The following is a 17,812-nucleotide window of genomic DNA, read 5'->3' on the forward strand; positions in this document are numbered from 1 at the left end:
CGATCTTTTTAAAGAAAGCGTGTCGTCGTGTGGGCGTGAAAAAAAGTTCCCGGCGGAGACGATGAGAAAACTGTGAATTAAGAGTGCTCGGAGAGAGAGGGAGACAATCGTTTTAAACAAAATGAAATGAAAAAAAATAATAATAAAGGCAACTTGGAATTTGGCTTTGGAATAAAGAAAACTGGAGGATGAGGTAATAAAAGCAGGAAGATGATGGATAACCAATGGCTGTCTGAATACTGGGAATTGATTGGTGGAGATCAGAGCTGTTAAAAATTGCTTTGAAGGGGCAGGAAGTGCTCTGTCTCACTGAGAATTTTTATCCTCCTGACGCCAGCCTCAGGAGGAAGTTACATCACTTGACCAGTCTATGTCTCATGATGCTGTTTTGTTGTTTTTACAGAGCTGCTGTGTCTGAGAACAACCCCTGAGCCTCTCCAAACATAAAGAGTGGCAAAGGGTTGTTTTCAGACCAGCAGGTCATTTCTGTCACATTAGCTTTGCCTTTTTTTTTTTTTTTTAATTATAAAAAAAAAAAATCACTTTATTTCATTGGAATTGTGTACATTTATCTCCGTCAGGCTCTGTGGCGTGCAGTCGCATGTGCTTAGGGGTCCTCGGCATCCAGGAACTCCTTTTTGGGTGGTGCGACGCCGCGGTACCAGGAGCAGGAGCCGTCTGCCCTCTTGACGCAGGCGTAATGGTTGGCTTGGCGACCGTGCACCTGCTTCTCGATCATCAGGTCTGTCCACAGGCACTCCTCAGGAGCCGAGATTTCACAGGGCAGAGAGGGACAGCGCACAATCTGCAGAAACACAGCACAATCCGCTCTTTATGACATCAAACTATCAGAGATGGGTGTCACCTGAAATACCACTGCTGTTAGAAGACCATATCAAATATGCCTTAAGGTCTAATCCTCCAGATTTTCATTAAATCAAGCCTCAGTTTTGCTTCTGAACTTTCAGTGCCAGCATGCTCATATTACCCAACATCTACCAGGAATTTACTGGAAATGTTACAGCATGTAATCTGGAGTCATTTTATCAGCCTGAGTAGCTGTGGTTACACGCACACATTTTTTCCTCCTGACTGCACTCACGTAGATTTAAGATATCAGGGCAACTGTTTACATAAGATTTGACTGTCACGCGGTTTGGTGTTTAGGCAGCCATGTATCAGTAGACATGCTTTCTTTTTGGCATCTCCCTGAAGATGGATAGCCATCACCTGCTCAGTGTCTTCATTATGACGGTTTTAACTCTTTAGAGTTTTAATACAAACAAACTCTCTGCCCAGGGGCAGCTGAGCTTGGAAGCTGCTATTTTTGGAAAAAGCAGAAGTGTATGTTTCCAAAGTTACTTCAACATGGTACAGCCACTCCTGGGAAGTATGTGGCATTGTGTTAAAACACACCTGAATGCTCCAGACCAACAAACTGCCAAAATTCCTATGACCGAAGTAAGAGTGTACTTAGATTGTACCTATATGACCATAGCCAGAGTTTACTGATTTATCTCTCCATTTAAAGAACTTAAGGAAACAGAACAAGCCACTATTTGTGCTTCAAATTCAAAGTCTTCAACTTGTGAAACACTAAGGGGCTTTTATTGTGAAACACCCAAAAACATTTATAACAGATTATTGCCATTTTTAACTTTTAATGAAATAGATCTAATAGATAATTGCCTAAATCATTATTACATCAATAATGAATCATTTGAGACCCTCAAAGTTTTCCATCAGCTGTGTCCTGTAACATTTTGTAGTTCACAAAAAAAAGTTTGCCTGTCTTAAAAGTAGAGCGCCCTCTGTAGGAATTTAGTAAAATGAAAATGCACACCTATAACAATCATTTGCTATGAGATTTGTTAGCATAAGATTGCCTTCTGTTGGTTTTTGAGGTACTGGTTAAGCTAGGTTTTGCCCATGTGCACCATAAATCTGCCCAAAAGCACCTTTAAGGGTCGCTAATCAATATATTACTTTGTTCCTATTAAACATCCAAAAAGAGATCAGAGTGAGTACAAGCAATCCCTGTGAGGTGAAAGCTCAAGCTTCAGTTCTTTATACTCTTGCCGGTGTATGACTTCATAGAGAAGAGATAATCATAATATGGTCATCTCAGCGCAGAAGCACAGAAATCCTGCCCACCTGAGCTTCAAACCTTATGTTTGCGAGGCAGCAAAAATGAAGGAAGAGGGCTTACAATGGCTTGTGGATGAGCTACAAGATCACAGATTATTTTGAAAGAATACAATCAGTATAAAAAAATATGGAAGTTGAAAACGTGTAAGACGTTCCTTTTAATCTCTAGAACAATTAATAAAGAAAACAAGTATTCAAGTTACATTTACTGCTCTTGTGTTTATTCCCCTGAATCATGCCTCGTCTTGTTTGCTCTGCTATGTCTGGATGTGTAGTGGAAGAAGTGAATAGCTGTCTTTTTTTTCTCCACGCCACGAGATAAACTGCACATGCGAAGGCGGCCCTCTGCTGCCTTACCTTGCAGTCACAGCCCATCTGGTAGCGCTGGCTGAGGCTCTTCTTCTGGGTGGTGCTCAAGGAGTCCCAGGGCATGATGTAATCACACAAAGTCACATGCATGCTGCCGCTGGCCTCGGCCTTGCCTGTATATAAAAAAAAAGAAAGAAAAAGTACACGTGTGACAGACAAACTTCAGACATAACAATATGCATGGTAAACACCACCATCACCAAGGCCAGGGTGCATCAGTATAAATGTTCTGGAAAAAAATCTGAACTTGTAAACATCAGATGACAGATTCGTGGAAAACCACTGATGAAATCTGTTACTTTCCAGACTGGTGCCTGCAGGCGTCAACACGGGCCACCTGTCCTTGTCAAGAGCTTGTGTTTATGTTTCGTGCATAAAGGGGCACCAGTCAAAACAAGCGGATATTTCGAGATGAGATTACAAATCTATGGAGGCTGCACCCTCTCCACTTTGCCACTATCTGTCTGCATAGCAGCTCCCAACACGCATGTCCTCGCAGACGGGACTGACTCACATTTCAATGCAACTCCTCTACTCGTTAACCCTTCGCACTAAAGAAACGATGAATCATTCTGAAAGATGCCCCGGTCAGCAGAAATCTAACTTTCTTTCCCACTGCACAAAGTCCCTACATCTTGAGAAAAGAGAGTCGGGGAGAAAATGCTGGCTTCAGCAGTTCCTCCTCTTACAACTCTCTGTAATTACGGGCCAGTGTTTGCGGGCGCATCTCTGACTGTGATGGAGAAACCAGAGCACGAATGACATCACGATCCTCTGTGTCTCCGCTACTCTGCAAACTGAGTCTCATTCTGACGCTGCGACTGCCTATCTTGCTTTAAAAATCGAAATAACCACCACAGGAAGAAAGCTGTGTCCAGGTATAATTATATTTGATGGGCAACACATTGGTGTGCCTCACAGAAGCTGGCTGGGCCTTTTCTGTTGAGGGTTGCATGTTCTCCTCATTTCCTTCCACAGTCCAGAGACATGAACATCAGGGTACTGGTGATATTAAAGCGGCTGTAGATGTGAATAATTGGCTGTCACTGCCTTATGACAGACTGGTGACCTGTCCAGAGCGTACCAAAGAGGTGAGGAGCTGAGGAAAGGCTGTCGGTGGAGCTGTGGGTGGCCGCATGATATATAACCCACAGAGGGCACCAACCATAAAAACATAAAACCCATCTACTAAGATTTTTTTTGCTTCTGTGATCTGAGTACTGCAACAGACTAAAGATCTACTAGTAACCAACAGACAACTTTGTAGATAACGCGGGTAATGAGCTAATCTAATCAAAACTGGAAATCAGCAGCTCATATTCCCATTAGAGGTGGGAATCACCATACATCCCACGATACGATATTATCACAATACTTAATGCACGATACGATATTATTGCAATTTTTTTTTTATATTTTGCGATATTCAGATTCTGTACATAAAATAAATATTGATAAAGTTTACCTTTATCTAATATCAAAGTCTCACACTCAGTCTTTCTCTCATTTCAGTCAGTTTTATTGTTGACAAACTGAACAGTTTGTATTACAGTCTAGTCCAATTTAACTGAATGCAACCATCTGGTACAATCATAGCTATTCTGAACTATGAAATTTATGAAAACTATGCAGCCCATTCAGCAACTGAAGAATTTGAAAGTAAATTAAAACAAAATATAATTTTACATTAAATAAAAAAAGTTTTAAACTTAATTAAAATAAAACATGTCTTAAATTAACATAAGTTAACTGTCATGTTTATTGCTGCCAAAAAAAAAAGTTAAACACATTTGGACAGTGAAGGAATGTCAGGATTCTTGCTCAGAAAAAGGATCAACATGCTCTGAAGTCAGAGCATGTTCCAGTCCACAAAAACCTTTTTTGCAACAAAATATCGATTTCTGCTGTCCCTGTATCGATACATTATTAGCAAACAAAATATCACGATACTACACAGTATCGATTTTTCCCCCCACCCCTAATTCCCATATGCGTCTGCTCTGTTTAGCAATGACTGGAAACACAGAATCAAAGCCATCCATGCTGTCTTTTATCTGCCTGCTTATTTAAAGAGCATTAAAGTACAACACATTATTTAACAGTAAAATATTGTTTCGTTCAAACAAAACTTAAAATTATGTTCTAGAGTCCTTTTTTGTCCAGTATCATTAACTATTTAAATATTAACTGTTAAATATTTCCAATTTTATTCTGCTTATCCAGGGCTGGGGTCTAACCTGGGCTTTTCCTTTGTTGGGACGTCCCCGGTACACTTCACCCAGGAGGGATCCTTGTCATCCTGACCCACCTCAGCTGACTCCTTTCGATGTGGAGGAGTAGCGGTTCAACTCTGAGCCCCTCCCGAATGACTGAACTTCTCGCTCTATATCTAAGCAAGGGGTTGGCCAGTCCCAAAGTGAGAATCATACTAAGCTAAACCAACTAAGGCCTCTGTCAGACAGGCCTAGAGACTCGTCATTGATCCATCAGGGAAAAGTATGCATTTCCTAACCAGTTTCTGAGTGGTTACAAACCAGAAACTGTGACTCTTTAAAGTAAAAGTTGCACCTTTTGAAATGTGTTGGGTAAAATATTTAGGCAGATTTTATTCCATGCAAACTGGGAACAACTGTACTAATCTCCCAGCAACAAAAGCAATTACAAGGGCCTTTGTGGTGGCGCACCCTCTTGCTGGAGCAGGAGGAGACTAGGTATGGAAACCAATTTTTATCTAGAACTGGGAGTACACTGGCTTGTGGCCCCACTGTGGATGGGTTAACTCTAAATATTGTCAGCTAATGCCCAGCTGTGTTTTGGATTTCTACTATCTCTACAGAAGTTAGAGGTCAGAAGCCTCTAACTTCTGACCCTTTAGCAGCAGAATAAGCAGTTTATCAACTTGTCGCTAACACTGTTTGTCTGTTGTTTGGGCAGTGGGTTTCACAGCTTTTCCTCTAAAGACAAGCAGCTGCCTGCTGTGGCTGACAGCGGTGCTATTGAGACACTGACGCCAAAGCCAAACTGTAACGCTGTGGTCAGAAAGGTAAACAATTGGCTGAAATTTGTTGCTCTGAGTTTAGAAGGTTTGTTCACCACTTCAAGTTACTCTGTTGACTTTAAGGCAGTCACGTGATGTGCTGTTAGTGTTAAATAATGAATACAGCTGGTTTCAGTTTACAAATTTTGAAAAAATGACGCAGATGTTATGCAGATGTAAACAGTCACTAAGGCATAAAATACCACAGGAGCTTAAGCTGTACCACAACAGACAAGGTCCCTCCCAGTCTCCACAGGATTTAGCCAGCAGAGTATCATTACCTATAATAACATAAACAGCTGCTCCACCAACATGCAAAATTGCCCACTACTCTTTATCCGATCTCAGGTTTGTCTGCCCGGCTGTTTGCACCTGCAGGACCATATCTGATTATCTGTTTGCATGTTCTGTGCTGTGCTTCTCTCTGTCTGTGCATTCTTTCACTTTTTGTTTTATATAATGATGTATACAAACTATACATCATTATACCTATCCCTCCGACAACAGCAGCTTCTTTTCCACAAGCTAGCTGAGATTATCAAATTTCATTTGCAGTATTATTTCCGGGAGACAGGGGATATTCACACAAACCTGAGATCAGATACTCCTTCTTGCCGGTGGCATCAAGGGTGACGCCGCAAACGGCGGACACGGGAGCAGTGAAGACAGATTCGATGTCCTGGGTAGGTCCCTTGAACATCTGAAAATTAAACACAGTGCACAGGGTATTAATAGCGGACTCAATGTCAAACCTTTTTGGCTAAAACAGTGAGGATATTCTTACCTTGATCTGTTTGACCTCATACTGGATCCTCTTGATGGGGTTCCCATAGATGTCGTTCCCAGAATCCACTTCTCTCTCTCCCACCACCTTTGCTCGAATCACTGGTTGGGAAACACAGAAACACGGCGTCAGAGGCTGCAGGAATTCATTGCATTTACTCACTGAAGCTTTCATTGTCTTTCATACCAATGAACAAAAGAGTAGAAACAAAAAAAGTCAAAATGATTCCCACTAAAAACGATAAAAAGGGAAACCTGCTAATGTTTGTTGGGTAATGGCTAAAACTTTGGATGCAGGCCCCATAAGCCCCATACTGTAATTGGTGTTCGTCTGCATGTCCACCAATTAGGTCAAAAAGTAAATGAACGAAACTAACTCCCCCCTAATTAAGTTAAAGTAACTCACAAATGAAGCAAAAGGTTAAACAAAAGGTTAACAACTATGTTACAAAATATCAGTTTCCTTTAATCAAAGCTGAAATTTACGAGTTTGTAAACAAACAAATGCATTTCGACAGGAATCACCCCATCACTGATTTAGCAACTGTAAACCATCTGTAACTTAAAGGGACCTACTATGCTTCTACTTGTTTTCAGTTTTACATACACTGTTACATGGCGTTAAACATGGCCAAAGTTTCGAATAACGAGAACAGTTCGTGTACAAATAATGTCTGTGATCAATGTTCACACGTCAGCCTGCTCTAAACACACAGTTTAGCATAGTTTTTTCTACTTGTAGTTCTGTGTGATGTCACTGAGAGCAGACATCCCTAATATGCTGATGTGCTGAGGTGTGTTGATCAAATCTTCTACTTGTGAGGAATAGCCGCCTGGACAAAGAGGCTTAAAAGGAGGCGTAAAGGGGTGTCCCTAAAGGACATGATTAAATTCAGTTGTAGTATATACAGCATCAAATCACAACAACGGTTTCCTCGAGGTACTTTATGCTGTAAGGTAAAGACTACAATAATACAGAGAAAACGCCAACAATCCCAACACCTTATCAGTGAGCAGCTGGTGAGAGTGAGAGTGCACCCAGTACACAGGAAATAATGACATACCCTATAATAAATACATTAGTTTCCAGAGTTATAAATGTGAGGCTTATGAATACTGATATCTCAACCTTAATAGTACAGTATACATTATAAATTGGCTAATCCATCATAAATTTATTATGTCTTTTGTAGGGCTGTGTGATATGACCAAAATCTCATATCCCGATATAAGAATTCTATCGTCCCGATAACGATATAAATCACAAAAATGTAACATTTTCTGTAAATTCTGTGAATCTCGTGCAGCTCGTCTTGCGGGAAGCGTTTCCTGATGCACGTCATGTAGCTGGAGTAGAGTGTTTTAACAGACAAAAGTTGTAACAGCCGCCGTTTTCTTTGTGAGTATTTATTACACGGCGTGCTGCGGGGAAAAGCCTGTTCTAACGTTTGAGTCTAAGGTTTATTTTTTAGCACCTGACGGCTCTTTTTTACTTCTCATCCGTAAATAATCTGCTCTTTCACGTGATTCCGTTTATTTTGAAAAGTCTCAACAGGATCTTGAGCTTTATTGTGAAAGGTTTATGTGGAACATAAACAAGCGGACACACGATGCTGTTACCGTCGTTGTTGCTAACCACAACGCATAAAAACAGGCGCTTGTCCGTCCGTAGTGTGGTTATATTAAATATAAGAGAGAACTTTAAGAAATGAATATAGCCACTACACTGACCATCCAAACAAAAAAAATATTGCCGTAAACAGTTTATTTTGCGACACCACGAAACAAACGATAGCGTAAAATGAAACGATAGACGTTTTTATATCGTCATCTGATATATATCGTTATATCGAACAGCCCTAGTCTTTTGTTTTTTTCCGCAGCATTTCATCCAATTTTTCTGCTTGTTATTACAAATGAACAAAAGTGAAACCCATAATTACGTTGACTCCCATACAATGTAACACTGCATAATGGCTATGTTCAAAATCTGGCCCTATTTATTATAAAATGCACTACATTTATAATAAGTCCAGATACATGACAGTCATTTTACTTGACTCATAAAAATTTGTCACTGGTCTCAAAAAAAACAAAACAAAACAAAGCAGCTGAAAATGTTCACCGCCTACAGAATTAGAGGCCAAAATCAGCATTGCACAGCTCTGATATTCTGAATATTCTGGATACAGAAAGTAAAGGGCAGGTACTTTGGGCAGGTACTTTGTTTGTACCTGCCAAGGACTTTGACTAATAAATAACTGAGCAACACAATCAGCTGCCTCTCCAGAGAGTGTCTCATCCCGTGGATGAACTTCACTGTTTTGCTCTGCAGCAGGGAATCTTACTTTTCCATCTACTGCAGTGACAAATGATGCAGTTGAAGAAAAAAGCATTCAGAGTGAAGACATCGATGACCTTGTCAGCTTGCTGGTGATAAAATACTGTTAGGTAGGTTAGGAGCGACTAGACTTTCAAAATAACAGTTGCTAGCAAATCATTTTTGGATGGTGTTCTCTCAGACAGACAAAAAAATAGAATTGAAATAACTCTGGTACATTGGTGGTCATTATTATACCTCTGTTACCCGCCTAAGTAGGGTCTATGTGTGGAAAACACTGCTTATGACTCCACATCACAGGCTAAAAAAAAGCCCAAACCACCCATCGAGCTGCCTTAAAGTCTCATCCAAACACCACAACAAAATGAATTTTAGCATCTAAAGTGGTCCAGTCAATGAAAACCCAACCAGAAGTCGCCATCAGCCAACATTAGAGGAGGGACAGACACATGACTTGGCGTGCAGCACAAACCTTCCTGCTTCAAAACATGACCAGGGAAACCATCACAGGACAAGAGCTGAGGATTAAGAATACAACTTGAAAGCTGATATACTGAGAAGGACTTGGCCAGAGGTTTGTTTCTCACCATGCGTGTGTGTTTGTGCGCGCGTGTGTGTATTTTAACGGCCTGACTGACTTCAAGCTTCAACTATGCTTAGGGCATTTATTCAGAATGGAAAATATGAGCAATACAGGGGGGAAAAAAAACATAAAGTAAGCAGGAACAGAGGACACACACACACACATCTATAAACACACATACAGTCGACTGCTGCTGCTCTTACACCCTCGGGTTCAGTTTATGGCTTAGAGCAGATACAAATATGGAGGTTCACAGCTCCCAGAGTTAATAGTGTCTCTTTCTTTCTCCTTCTTTTTTAGTCTTACTAAACATGGTACTAAACTCTGTACAGAACAATCATTTAGTCTAAAAAATGTCCAGAAAGTGAAAATGATACAATGATAACATGTGATGTAAATTATTGTTAAATCCATCTCATTATTAATTCAGCTAGTAATTCAGCAGCCAGCCAAAATAATACCTGCCCTCTTTAAATAAACATGTACACATGTCCAAAATAACACTGCGTTTCCTATAAACACTTCTCCCCATAGCAACCGGTGGTTGTCAACCAATCTTTAGCCTTTTGTGACTGGTGTTGAAATAATTCATACTGAAAAAAAAAACAACTACATATATAAAAGGTTCACTGGTAAAGACAGAGACTAAAAGCAGAGTTAAGGAGCCTTTACAATGGTTTTTCGTATGAAAAAAGTCGTGGCAACAACACATGTGGGCTGTTTTTTGGGTGTCTGTGAATCATTATAAAATTTTTAAATATTTTATCTATACCTCTACTAATAAAAAAGTATTACATTGTTTTAAAATTGGATTGGATTTAAATACATTTAGTCCTCACATCATGAGAACTGCCTGCACGTAATGCAGCTTTTTTCCCTCACCTACTACATATCATTCAGATCATGCAGTGTGTCTGTATCGTTAAGGCTGCACTTTACCGTTTGACTAACTATTTCAGGCTGTTTGTTAATGTGTAAATATAACACTAGGCTGACGAAACACATCTGCCAATTTAACCATCATAGTTAAGATGTAGCTAAGATCTCAAATGTTCAACATTCATCCATATTTAGTCCTCAGAGCGAGTCGATTTAGGCTCAGATGGCCGTTGGGCTTGCAGTACATTGGTAAAAATCCTGAAGAAGATGATGAAGAAATCGTTGCAAAACAGCCTCCTCAGCTTACAGATGCGCATTTGGACCGTTTTCTTAATCTCAACAACACTTTAATTGGACCTGACTGCTAATTTTGAACTGACACCATGTTTACATGAAAACAGTGTATTACTTTGTAATGTGAGGCTGTTCTTAAAGCACACTTAGATTGATAGTATGATCACCTTGCTTGATATATAGCCTGAAAACGTAGGCTGTTATCTTCATATTACGCCTCTTAATGAGGACCAGATTTGATCTGAATATTAGATTTAAAGGGTGATATAAACTAATTGCTGTTATTATTACGGCTATTGTTGTGTTTACATGTTTTTATAATGTCTCTATGTGGCAATAAAGTAGGGCTGGGCGATATGACCCAAAATTCATATCTCGATATTTTTTAGCTGGATGGCGATATAAGATATATATCTCGATATTTTTTTTAAAGCCATAAGTTAAGAACAAAAAGAGAGTTCTTAGTCACACTGTGTGCCAGATGTCACACGGGCACTTTTATTTACATACAGCGTAGATGTACATGAAGAAATTACTCAAAAATAAATTATCAGCATTTATTAAATAATCATGGTCCATAAATAAAAGAAAACAATGTTGTTTTTGTGCATAACAAAAAGCTCACAATTGTGCAGTCAAAATGTAAACTAATAGACGCTGAGCATAATAACAAAGAGACAGATTTCACAGCTGCACCACGTCTCTGAACAGGTGCCATTTGTGGTCCTTATACACACACAGTACGTATCACTCCGCGAGGCTCCTCCTCGGTAGCCGTAATCCTCCGACAATCCATCAAGCGGTGCAGCTCCGTAGCTTAGCAAAGTCATATTAAAACATTTTTTGACAGATTGCTGAGCGCTGTGTACCACATAAAATCGGTTCGCGGTCAGTAAGCACAACCAGAATTCATACATAAGGCGCACTGTCGATTTTTTGAGAAAATGAAAGGATTTTAGGCCGTGCAGCCCTTCCGGGCTGCATGTCGTTAGAGCGGTTAGCTCGCTAACACGTTGACGCCGTCCAGCCCCACGCACGGGGCGATCCGCAGTAACTCGCTAATGCTGGGCTTACACTGTGCGAATTTTGGCCCATTTTGAGCCGATTTTTGAGTCGTGCGACCGTTTTGGCGATCGGCCCGATTTTGGCCTTCATCGTGCGTCGTGCATCGTGTAGTATACGTGGGGTAACGAGAAGCGATTAACACCTCACGACCAGCTCCCGATCATCAATCGCTTGGTCGTGAGGATTTCAAACCTGTTTGAAATCCTCGCGACCGTCGTGAGGGCGTCACCGTAGTTTCTCACACTGCGCACGCGCAAACACAAATGTCAGCGAAAAAGACGGCGCAGCACAGCAGTGTAGCGTGTGATGTGGACACAAGTGATGGAGGCACAACTTGTAGAACTTTGGAAAGCTCATCCGAGCCTTTTCGATGTGGCATCACAAAATTATCACGACCACAACAACCTTGAAAATAGTTGGATCTACACTGCTGCTCAATCACAGCTGCCTGATCAATGTTTTTCATTAGCAATTTAGCAAAGTTGATGGTGGTGGTGTGTCTGTGTGAGTGAAAGACAGAGAGGGAGAGCGAGCGACAGAATTTCTGTTATAACCTTCATTTTATGGACGCACAGTGTGAGCACTCGGGTCGCATCAGAGCATCGGGCGGTATAGTGTGAGACCCTGCATCGTGACCTATGAACTTCTAACCCCTGCGAGTCAATCGTACAGTTTGAGCAGGAGCTGAATCGCGCGACTGAAAAAAATCGCACAGTGTAAGCCCAGCATAACGGAGATTTTCCGCTTTCATCTTGTTATTGCCTGCAGGTGAAGCTATGGGGGAGGGGGAGTTGTGTTCAGTGAAGGAGAGGCGAGGCCGAGTAACGTTGCGTAGAGACAAAAGTGGACGAAAGAGAGGCAAACCTGCGCCCAGCCCTACAATAAAGGTTTTAGTAACAAAGTAACAAGAAAAACCTAAAGGCTAAATTACAGAACAGGTTTTAATTTACCAGGATTAACAAAGAAGAAGATGAAAGGTTTAAGAACAAATCTTCTTCAGAAGAATGAATCTGTTTTTTTTAAATCAGCACCATGAGCACAAACATACTACTTTTTAAGGTTTCTTTTTTTTTTTTTTTTAGAGAAACCAAGTTCCCCAGAATCAAACCCCCACATTTTAGTTGCACTTTGATGGTTATGCAAATGTTCAGCTGCAGCAGCCAGAGCACGCACACGCACACGCACACACACACACACACACGGCAGTATACCTGTTTGGCACTCGCTCCTGCATTCCTCCCAGTTTTTCCGCTCTCATTTCCTGACCTCATTCTGAGCCACAAACTAATGAGCAAAGAATCAGCAGCAGGACACAATACTGAGAGGAAATTACCCTGTTATTCACAACAGATTGCTGTTATGGGAGCTTATCTGTCTCCCTCAGTGTTGCAGACATGTTTACTTCTCAGTTAGTTTCTCCCCTTCAATAAAGCCAGAGCGGATCATCCTGTGCAGTCTAAACAGTGTGTTGCAGAGGCGGCAGACTACTCAGCACGATGCTAAAACAGCATGACTACCACGAGCCTGCAGGCAGCAGTTTCACCGCAGGTTGATCCAAAAGTCATCCGATCAGCAGCACTCAATCAGCAGCCATAAACCACCAACTGACCCACATTTCAAACGGTCCCCTACCGTCAGACCGGGACGACACATAATGACTTCTACATACATATTAGTTGCACTACGAAATGTTTTCCATGCAAACCCCCATATGAACGCACACACCACATCCTAAGTGCCCCCCGATTCGTTCCACTGCATGACTGTCCATTTCTTTTTTCATACGCCAGTGACCACCAAATCATCCCTGACTCTCTTGGTATGGTTTGTTCAGCTCCAGGCGTATGTGAGCCTTCTGTTTAACCTGTCATTTGAACAGAAACAAACCGCCCTCAAACACAATTCAGCCGGCACCTCTGGTTACACCTGCATGAAGACCTGAAGGCTCTGGTTTACCCTGACACAGTTACCGGAGCTGACATGACGGTGATCGAGTCAGCATGAAAAGGATGAGCTGGGGTGGAGGTGGGTTGCAAAGCAGCTTGCAGGGAAAGAAGTAATTGTTTGTCCAAACACCCCACCTTATATTGGATTTGCCAATAAAATGCATAGAAGTGGATCAGCTGAAGATGAAATCAGAGAGCCAAGCTTGACTTGACCTGCCTGAAGTAACAATTTGCAAACACATTGAAACGTGGTGAACTCCTCAGCGCTTTTGCCATTAAATCCTAATTGTTTCAGCATGCAACGTATGATGTATGTGCTGAACCAACACTGTACACCTCTCCAGGTGAGCCTGAAGCTATTTATTAGCGTTTCCTCCCCCACAGGCTGCAGAAGCCTTTGTAAAATCCTCCTCTTGATTTTCTTCCTAGCTCTATAGTTTTGTGATGATGAAACCTCTGCTTAACATCACAGACTGTTGACACAGGGTTTTAAAGATAATCCAAACATGCTTTTAGAAGAAAAAGTAAATAACAGAAATACTACTGTTGTCCCTCAGAACACTTTTTGTTCATGAAAGGGACAAAGAAGAATGGAAAGCTTATGGGAAAAAAACGGTATAAACCATCCAAATCCAGGTACTTAAGGTTGGTTTGGAAAACTCATAAAAGGCCTTTACTTTTCCGAACTGATCTCCAGTACCTGGATTTGGATGTTTTATTCAGTTTTTGGGTCATGAGCTTTCCATTTTTCTTTGGCAATTGATGTGTTTGGTAAAAGCATCTTGCACAGCTCAGACAGCTCCGTTGCTATCGTGAAAAAATGAAGAAATACAGTTAGAACAATTACACCTTTTTGTCCAGCAAAAGCACCTAAGACAGAAACAGTTCAATCAGGTACTGTGAACACTCCAAAAATGAGACACTTGACTTTATTTTTATTTTTATTAGGTTTGCAATCATAGCAGCAAAATGTGGTTCAGGCTGACATCTGCCTTGTTAGCGCTTATCAGCTAATCAGTAAATCAGAAGATATTTATGAAAGGCTCTGGCTGGAGTTCATCTTTCGTGCACATCGATGTCACATTAGCTACATATTTAGAATAGGTGTGGTGAAGATAAACCAACTTAGTCACTTTACAGCAAATATTTCTTTGTTTCCCTGTCGCTACAGGCAAACGACGTCAGGAAAAACAAACCATCTGTACCAGCTTTATTTTACACGTCACTGTTTTCTACAATCGGTGCTCATTTTTACTTCATTTGAAATTTTTGACATTATTACGTCTGTATTGATAGTTTAACTGTAAAGTTTTTATGCTATACTTTATGCATTTTTTTGTCTTTGAATCTTTTACATTTTTGGAGTGATAATAATTGTTATCAAGGCTGTATAAACAACCATATTATAGGACTTTTGTCATTTAATTTTTTTAGCCCAAGTTTCTTATTAACTATCCTCCAAAGGAGTGCCATTATATTTCTTTTTTAGTGACATGTGTTGGGGATGTTTCTGTATTTCCATGAAAGGACGTGTACACGTGCTGTCATCCACGCCATGTCCACTGCTGAGATCGGTGACTCTGATCTCTCAGACCGCTGACCAGAGTGAGCTAAACTGGGAAAGGGTGAGGGAAGTTCCCCTTTATGGGCAACAGATTTATATGAAAAGAGGATGTTTGTCGCGTTTGTGTGTGTGCGATTGTACCGTGGGTGCATGACACTGCACGATTTTTATGGCTTGTGGTCTGACCTAGAGTATCACTTTGACTGGAAAACAGAAGATGACACACACAAACACACAGCTGGTTCCCGCCTATGTGGTATGTGTATCAACAAGCAAGGAGTGGGATCCCATTCCACCAAAACAAATCCCAATTGTCAGACTGCGCAACTTTTGACAATGTCACTTTGTTGCTGCCTACATGCACATTTCAGCCAACTCTCATCCGACACAGCCCGCCCTTCACAAGCCCTCAAAACCCATTCCACCCCTTCTTCACCTCTTCCTCTGCAGTGTTTCATCTAGATGTTTCTGGGCTGGACAGTGACATCGACCATTGTTGCCGTTTGCGTGCATCCTCCCCCAGCTGTGACAAAAGCTTTCCTGACTCACAGATGCTTTAAAAAAAGACAAACAATTGGAACACCTTGCCTCTGAGACATCCTGTCTGCAAGACCTGCCAACTCAGCAAGAGATTGAGTCACACCTCAAAATAGAGCTGTCAATTTGCAATAAGGAATTACAAGGATGCACATCTTACCAGCACAGACTCAAAAGTAAAATGCAGGATGAAAAAAAACAAAACATCTTCAGCTTTCTTCTTCTCATTCATCCCATGCATATTTTAACTTGCACTGTGACTTTTATTGTTTTTCCCCTCTAAACACACTCTGAACTGACAGCCAGATGTCATCCGAGCCAGTGTGTCTGTGTGTGTCAGTCTACCGTGCATGGCGGCAGGCCTTTAGTTGTCTATCTGGGGTGTGAAAGAGTGTGTACAAGTGTGTGTCCGTACACTGCATCGGAGCAAAGTTGGGAAAACCCCAGAAACATTCCTGTAATTCCTCTCAGCACCACCCCATGCAGGAAGAAACTGGACAGGAATGGAAATTTAAAAAGGAAAAAAAAGGAGTGAGGGAGGAAAGCTCGTGGTGTGACATATTCTGCGGTTGAGATTCAATCCCCCCCCCACACACACACACACACAAACCCGTTAAATTTCTCCCTCACTTTCCCCATCCCTTGTCCTCTCTTCAGCTCGCTCCCTCCTTGTCTCTTTTCCCTCTCTGGTGCCACGTTGCCCTGCAAAATGCAGGCGACGCCGCTTCGTCCCGAGGCTGCTGAGGGTGAAGCTCGGTAAGCAAACACTCCCAGAGCAGAGGCTTTGGGTTCACACAGATGATCTCAAACTGCTTCCAGTCTCTTAGCTCTCACGCTAACAGAGTGGAGGTACACCCTTTGAGTTTGTATAAAGTGGATTTTGGGGGAGATTTAAACCACAAAGTTCATTAAGGTCATCATTAACTTATCAATAAGTGTCACAAATGCACTCCTAACTCCTCACAGTGTTGCAGAGCAGAACATTATGGGGATCTGACCTGAGTGTGTTTCTATTTTTAAAAATAATACATCTGAAAGAAGACATTTTGGAGGTCTAACATTATCAACATGACATGGCAAAAAATATGACAATGTGATCTGTAAGTGTAGAGCCGAATGTAGTGCAAACTGTCTGGGCCATGGCCTTGAGGAGCAACACCCCTACCACCACCAGCAGCACCTTCAGGCTTTCCAGGGTTTCCAGCAGCTTAGTTGAGTCCATTCAACCGTGGCCAGAGGATGGGCTAGTTAGCTGTGCAGGAGCCTGGCTCACTGCACGAGAGGCCAGGTAAACATAAACAACAACAACATAAACAACAACAGGAGTAGACCCCGCGGCTGGACTCACCTACGTCGGCGTTGCAGAACGCCTGTTGCGGATGTACCGGAGCGCAGCTGCACGCTTCCACGAGCTCCTCCGCCCGCCACAGGACCAGCAGCGCGAGCGTGCAAAGGATGCCGTTAACGGAAAACGGCATCGTGGTAAACACTGATGGCGATGTTTTTCAGCTCCTGCGTGGATGTTGTGCTCTGCGCAGATGCGTTGCAGTGTGGCTCCAGCGGCAGCGTCCCCTCTCCGTCGTTTTTCTAACGACACACACGTCAACGACAACACACGGGCGCGCGCTCAGCTCCAGGTAAAAAGGTGAAGTTACACGGTGCGTTTGGTGCCCTCCGGATTTCCCCCGACTTTCCGTTTTCTGCAGCTGTCTGTCTGTCTGGACTGTTTTTGTTTCAAGGCGTTTTATAAAGCTGGCCGTGCGACTCCTCCCCCCAGCGCAGGGTGGTCCTGCAGAGGGCGCTGAGTGCTCAGTCGGACCCACCGGACATTTGGATAGGGTCCCAAAGGAAATTTGAAAAATATTGCCCCTGCGCCCTCATAATATCATAATACACGGTATTGGTTGAAAAGTGGGCCTGCACTCGAGTGTAAAGCTGAAAAATTGTTGCAACAAGTATTTAGACAGAAAGAAAATAATATAAAATCATTAAACTTGTATTACTGGATACAAGGTTGTGATAGTTCACACAAACTAATCTAAAAATCTAAAAGTGACATGGAAAAAAAGGTTTTACTTAAGTAGAGCTTATCAATTCCAAAAAGATTAAAAAAAAGTTTGGGTGCTGTGGAAAATATGTATAATCTCACAAACTCATATTTTATGCACATAGGATTACAGAAAACATATCAAATGTCTCATGGAAAGTAGTAGCTCATTTTGATTCCGTTGGCAGTTGCCAATAAAAGGCTTAAAAACTAAGTGGG

General features: G+C 41.7%; 1 protein-coding gene across 1 annotated transcript; it reads right to left on the reverse strand.

The window, feature by feature from the left end:
• Positions 1-491: 491 nt before the first annotated feature.
• Positions 492-17,315, reverse strand: timp2a (TIMP metallopeptidase inhibitor 2a). The gene is made up of 5 exons (XM_085361534.1): positions 16,895-17,315; positions 6,339-6,439; positions 6,146-6,254; positions 2,506-2,630; positions 492-805 (listed from the first exon to the last, which is right to left on the reverse strand). The coding sequence occupies exons 1-5, from the start codon at positions 17,022-17,024 to the stop codon at positions 608-610; spliced, it is 663 nt and encodes a 220-aa protein (XP_085217660.1). The 5' UTR covers positions 17,025-17,315; the 3' UTR covers positions 492-607.
• Positions 17,316-17,812: the final 497 nt, after the last annotated feature.

The sequence above is a fragment of the Diplotaxodon limnothrissa genome, linkage group LG8 (genome assembly GCF_057381915.1).
Source record: "Diplotaxodon limnothrissa isolate DT_005_m linkage group LG8, D_limnothrissa_male_GT1.1, whole genome shotgun sequence".
In the NCBI taxonomy this organism is placed as follows: Eukaryota; Metazoa; Chordata; class Actinopteri; order Cichliformes; family Cichlidae; genus Diplotaxodon; species Diplotaxodon limnothrissa.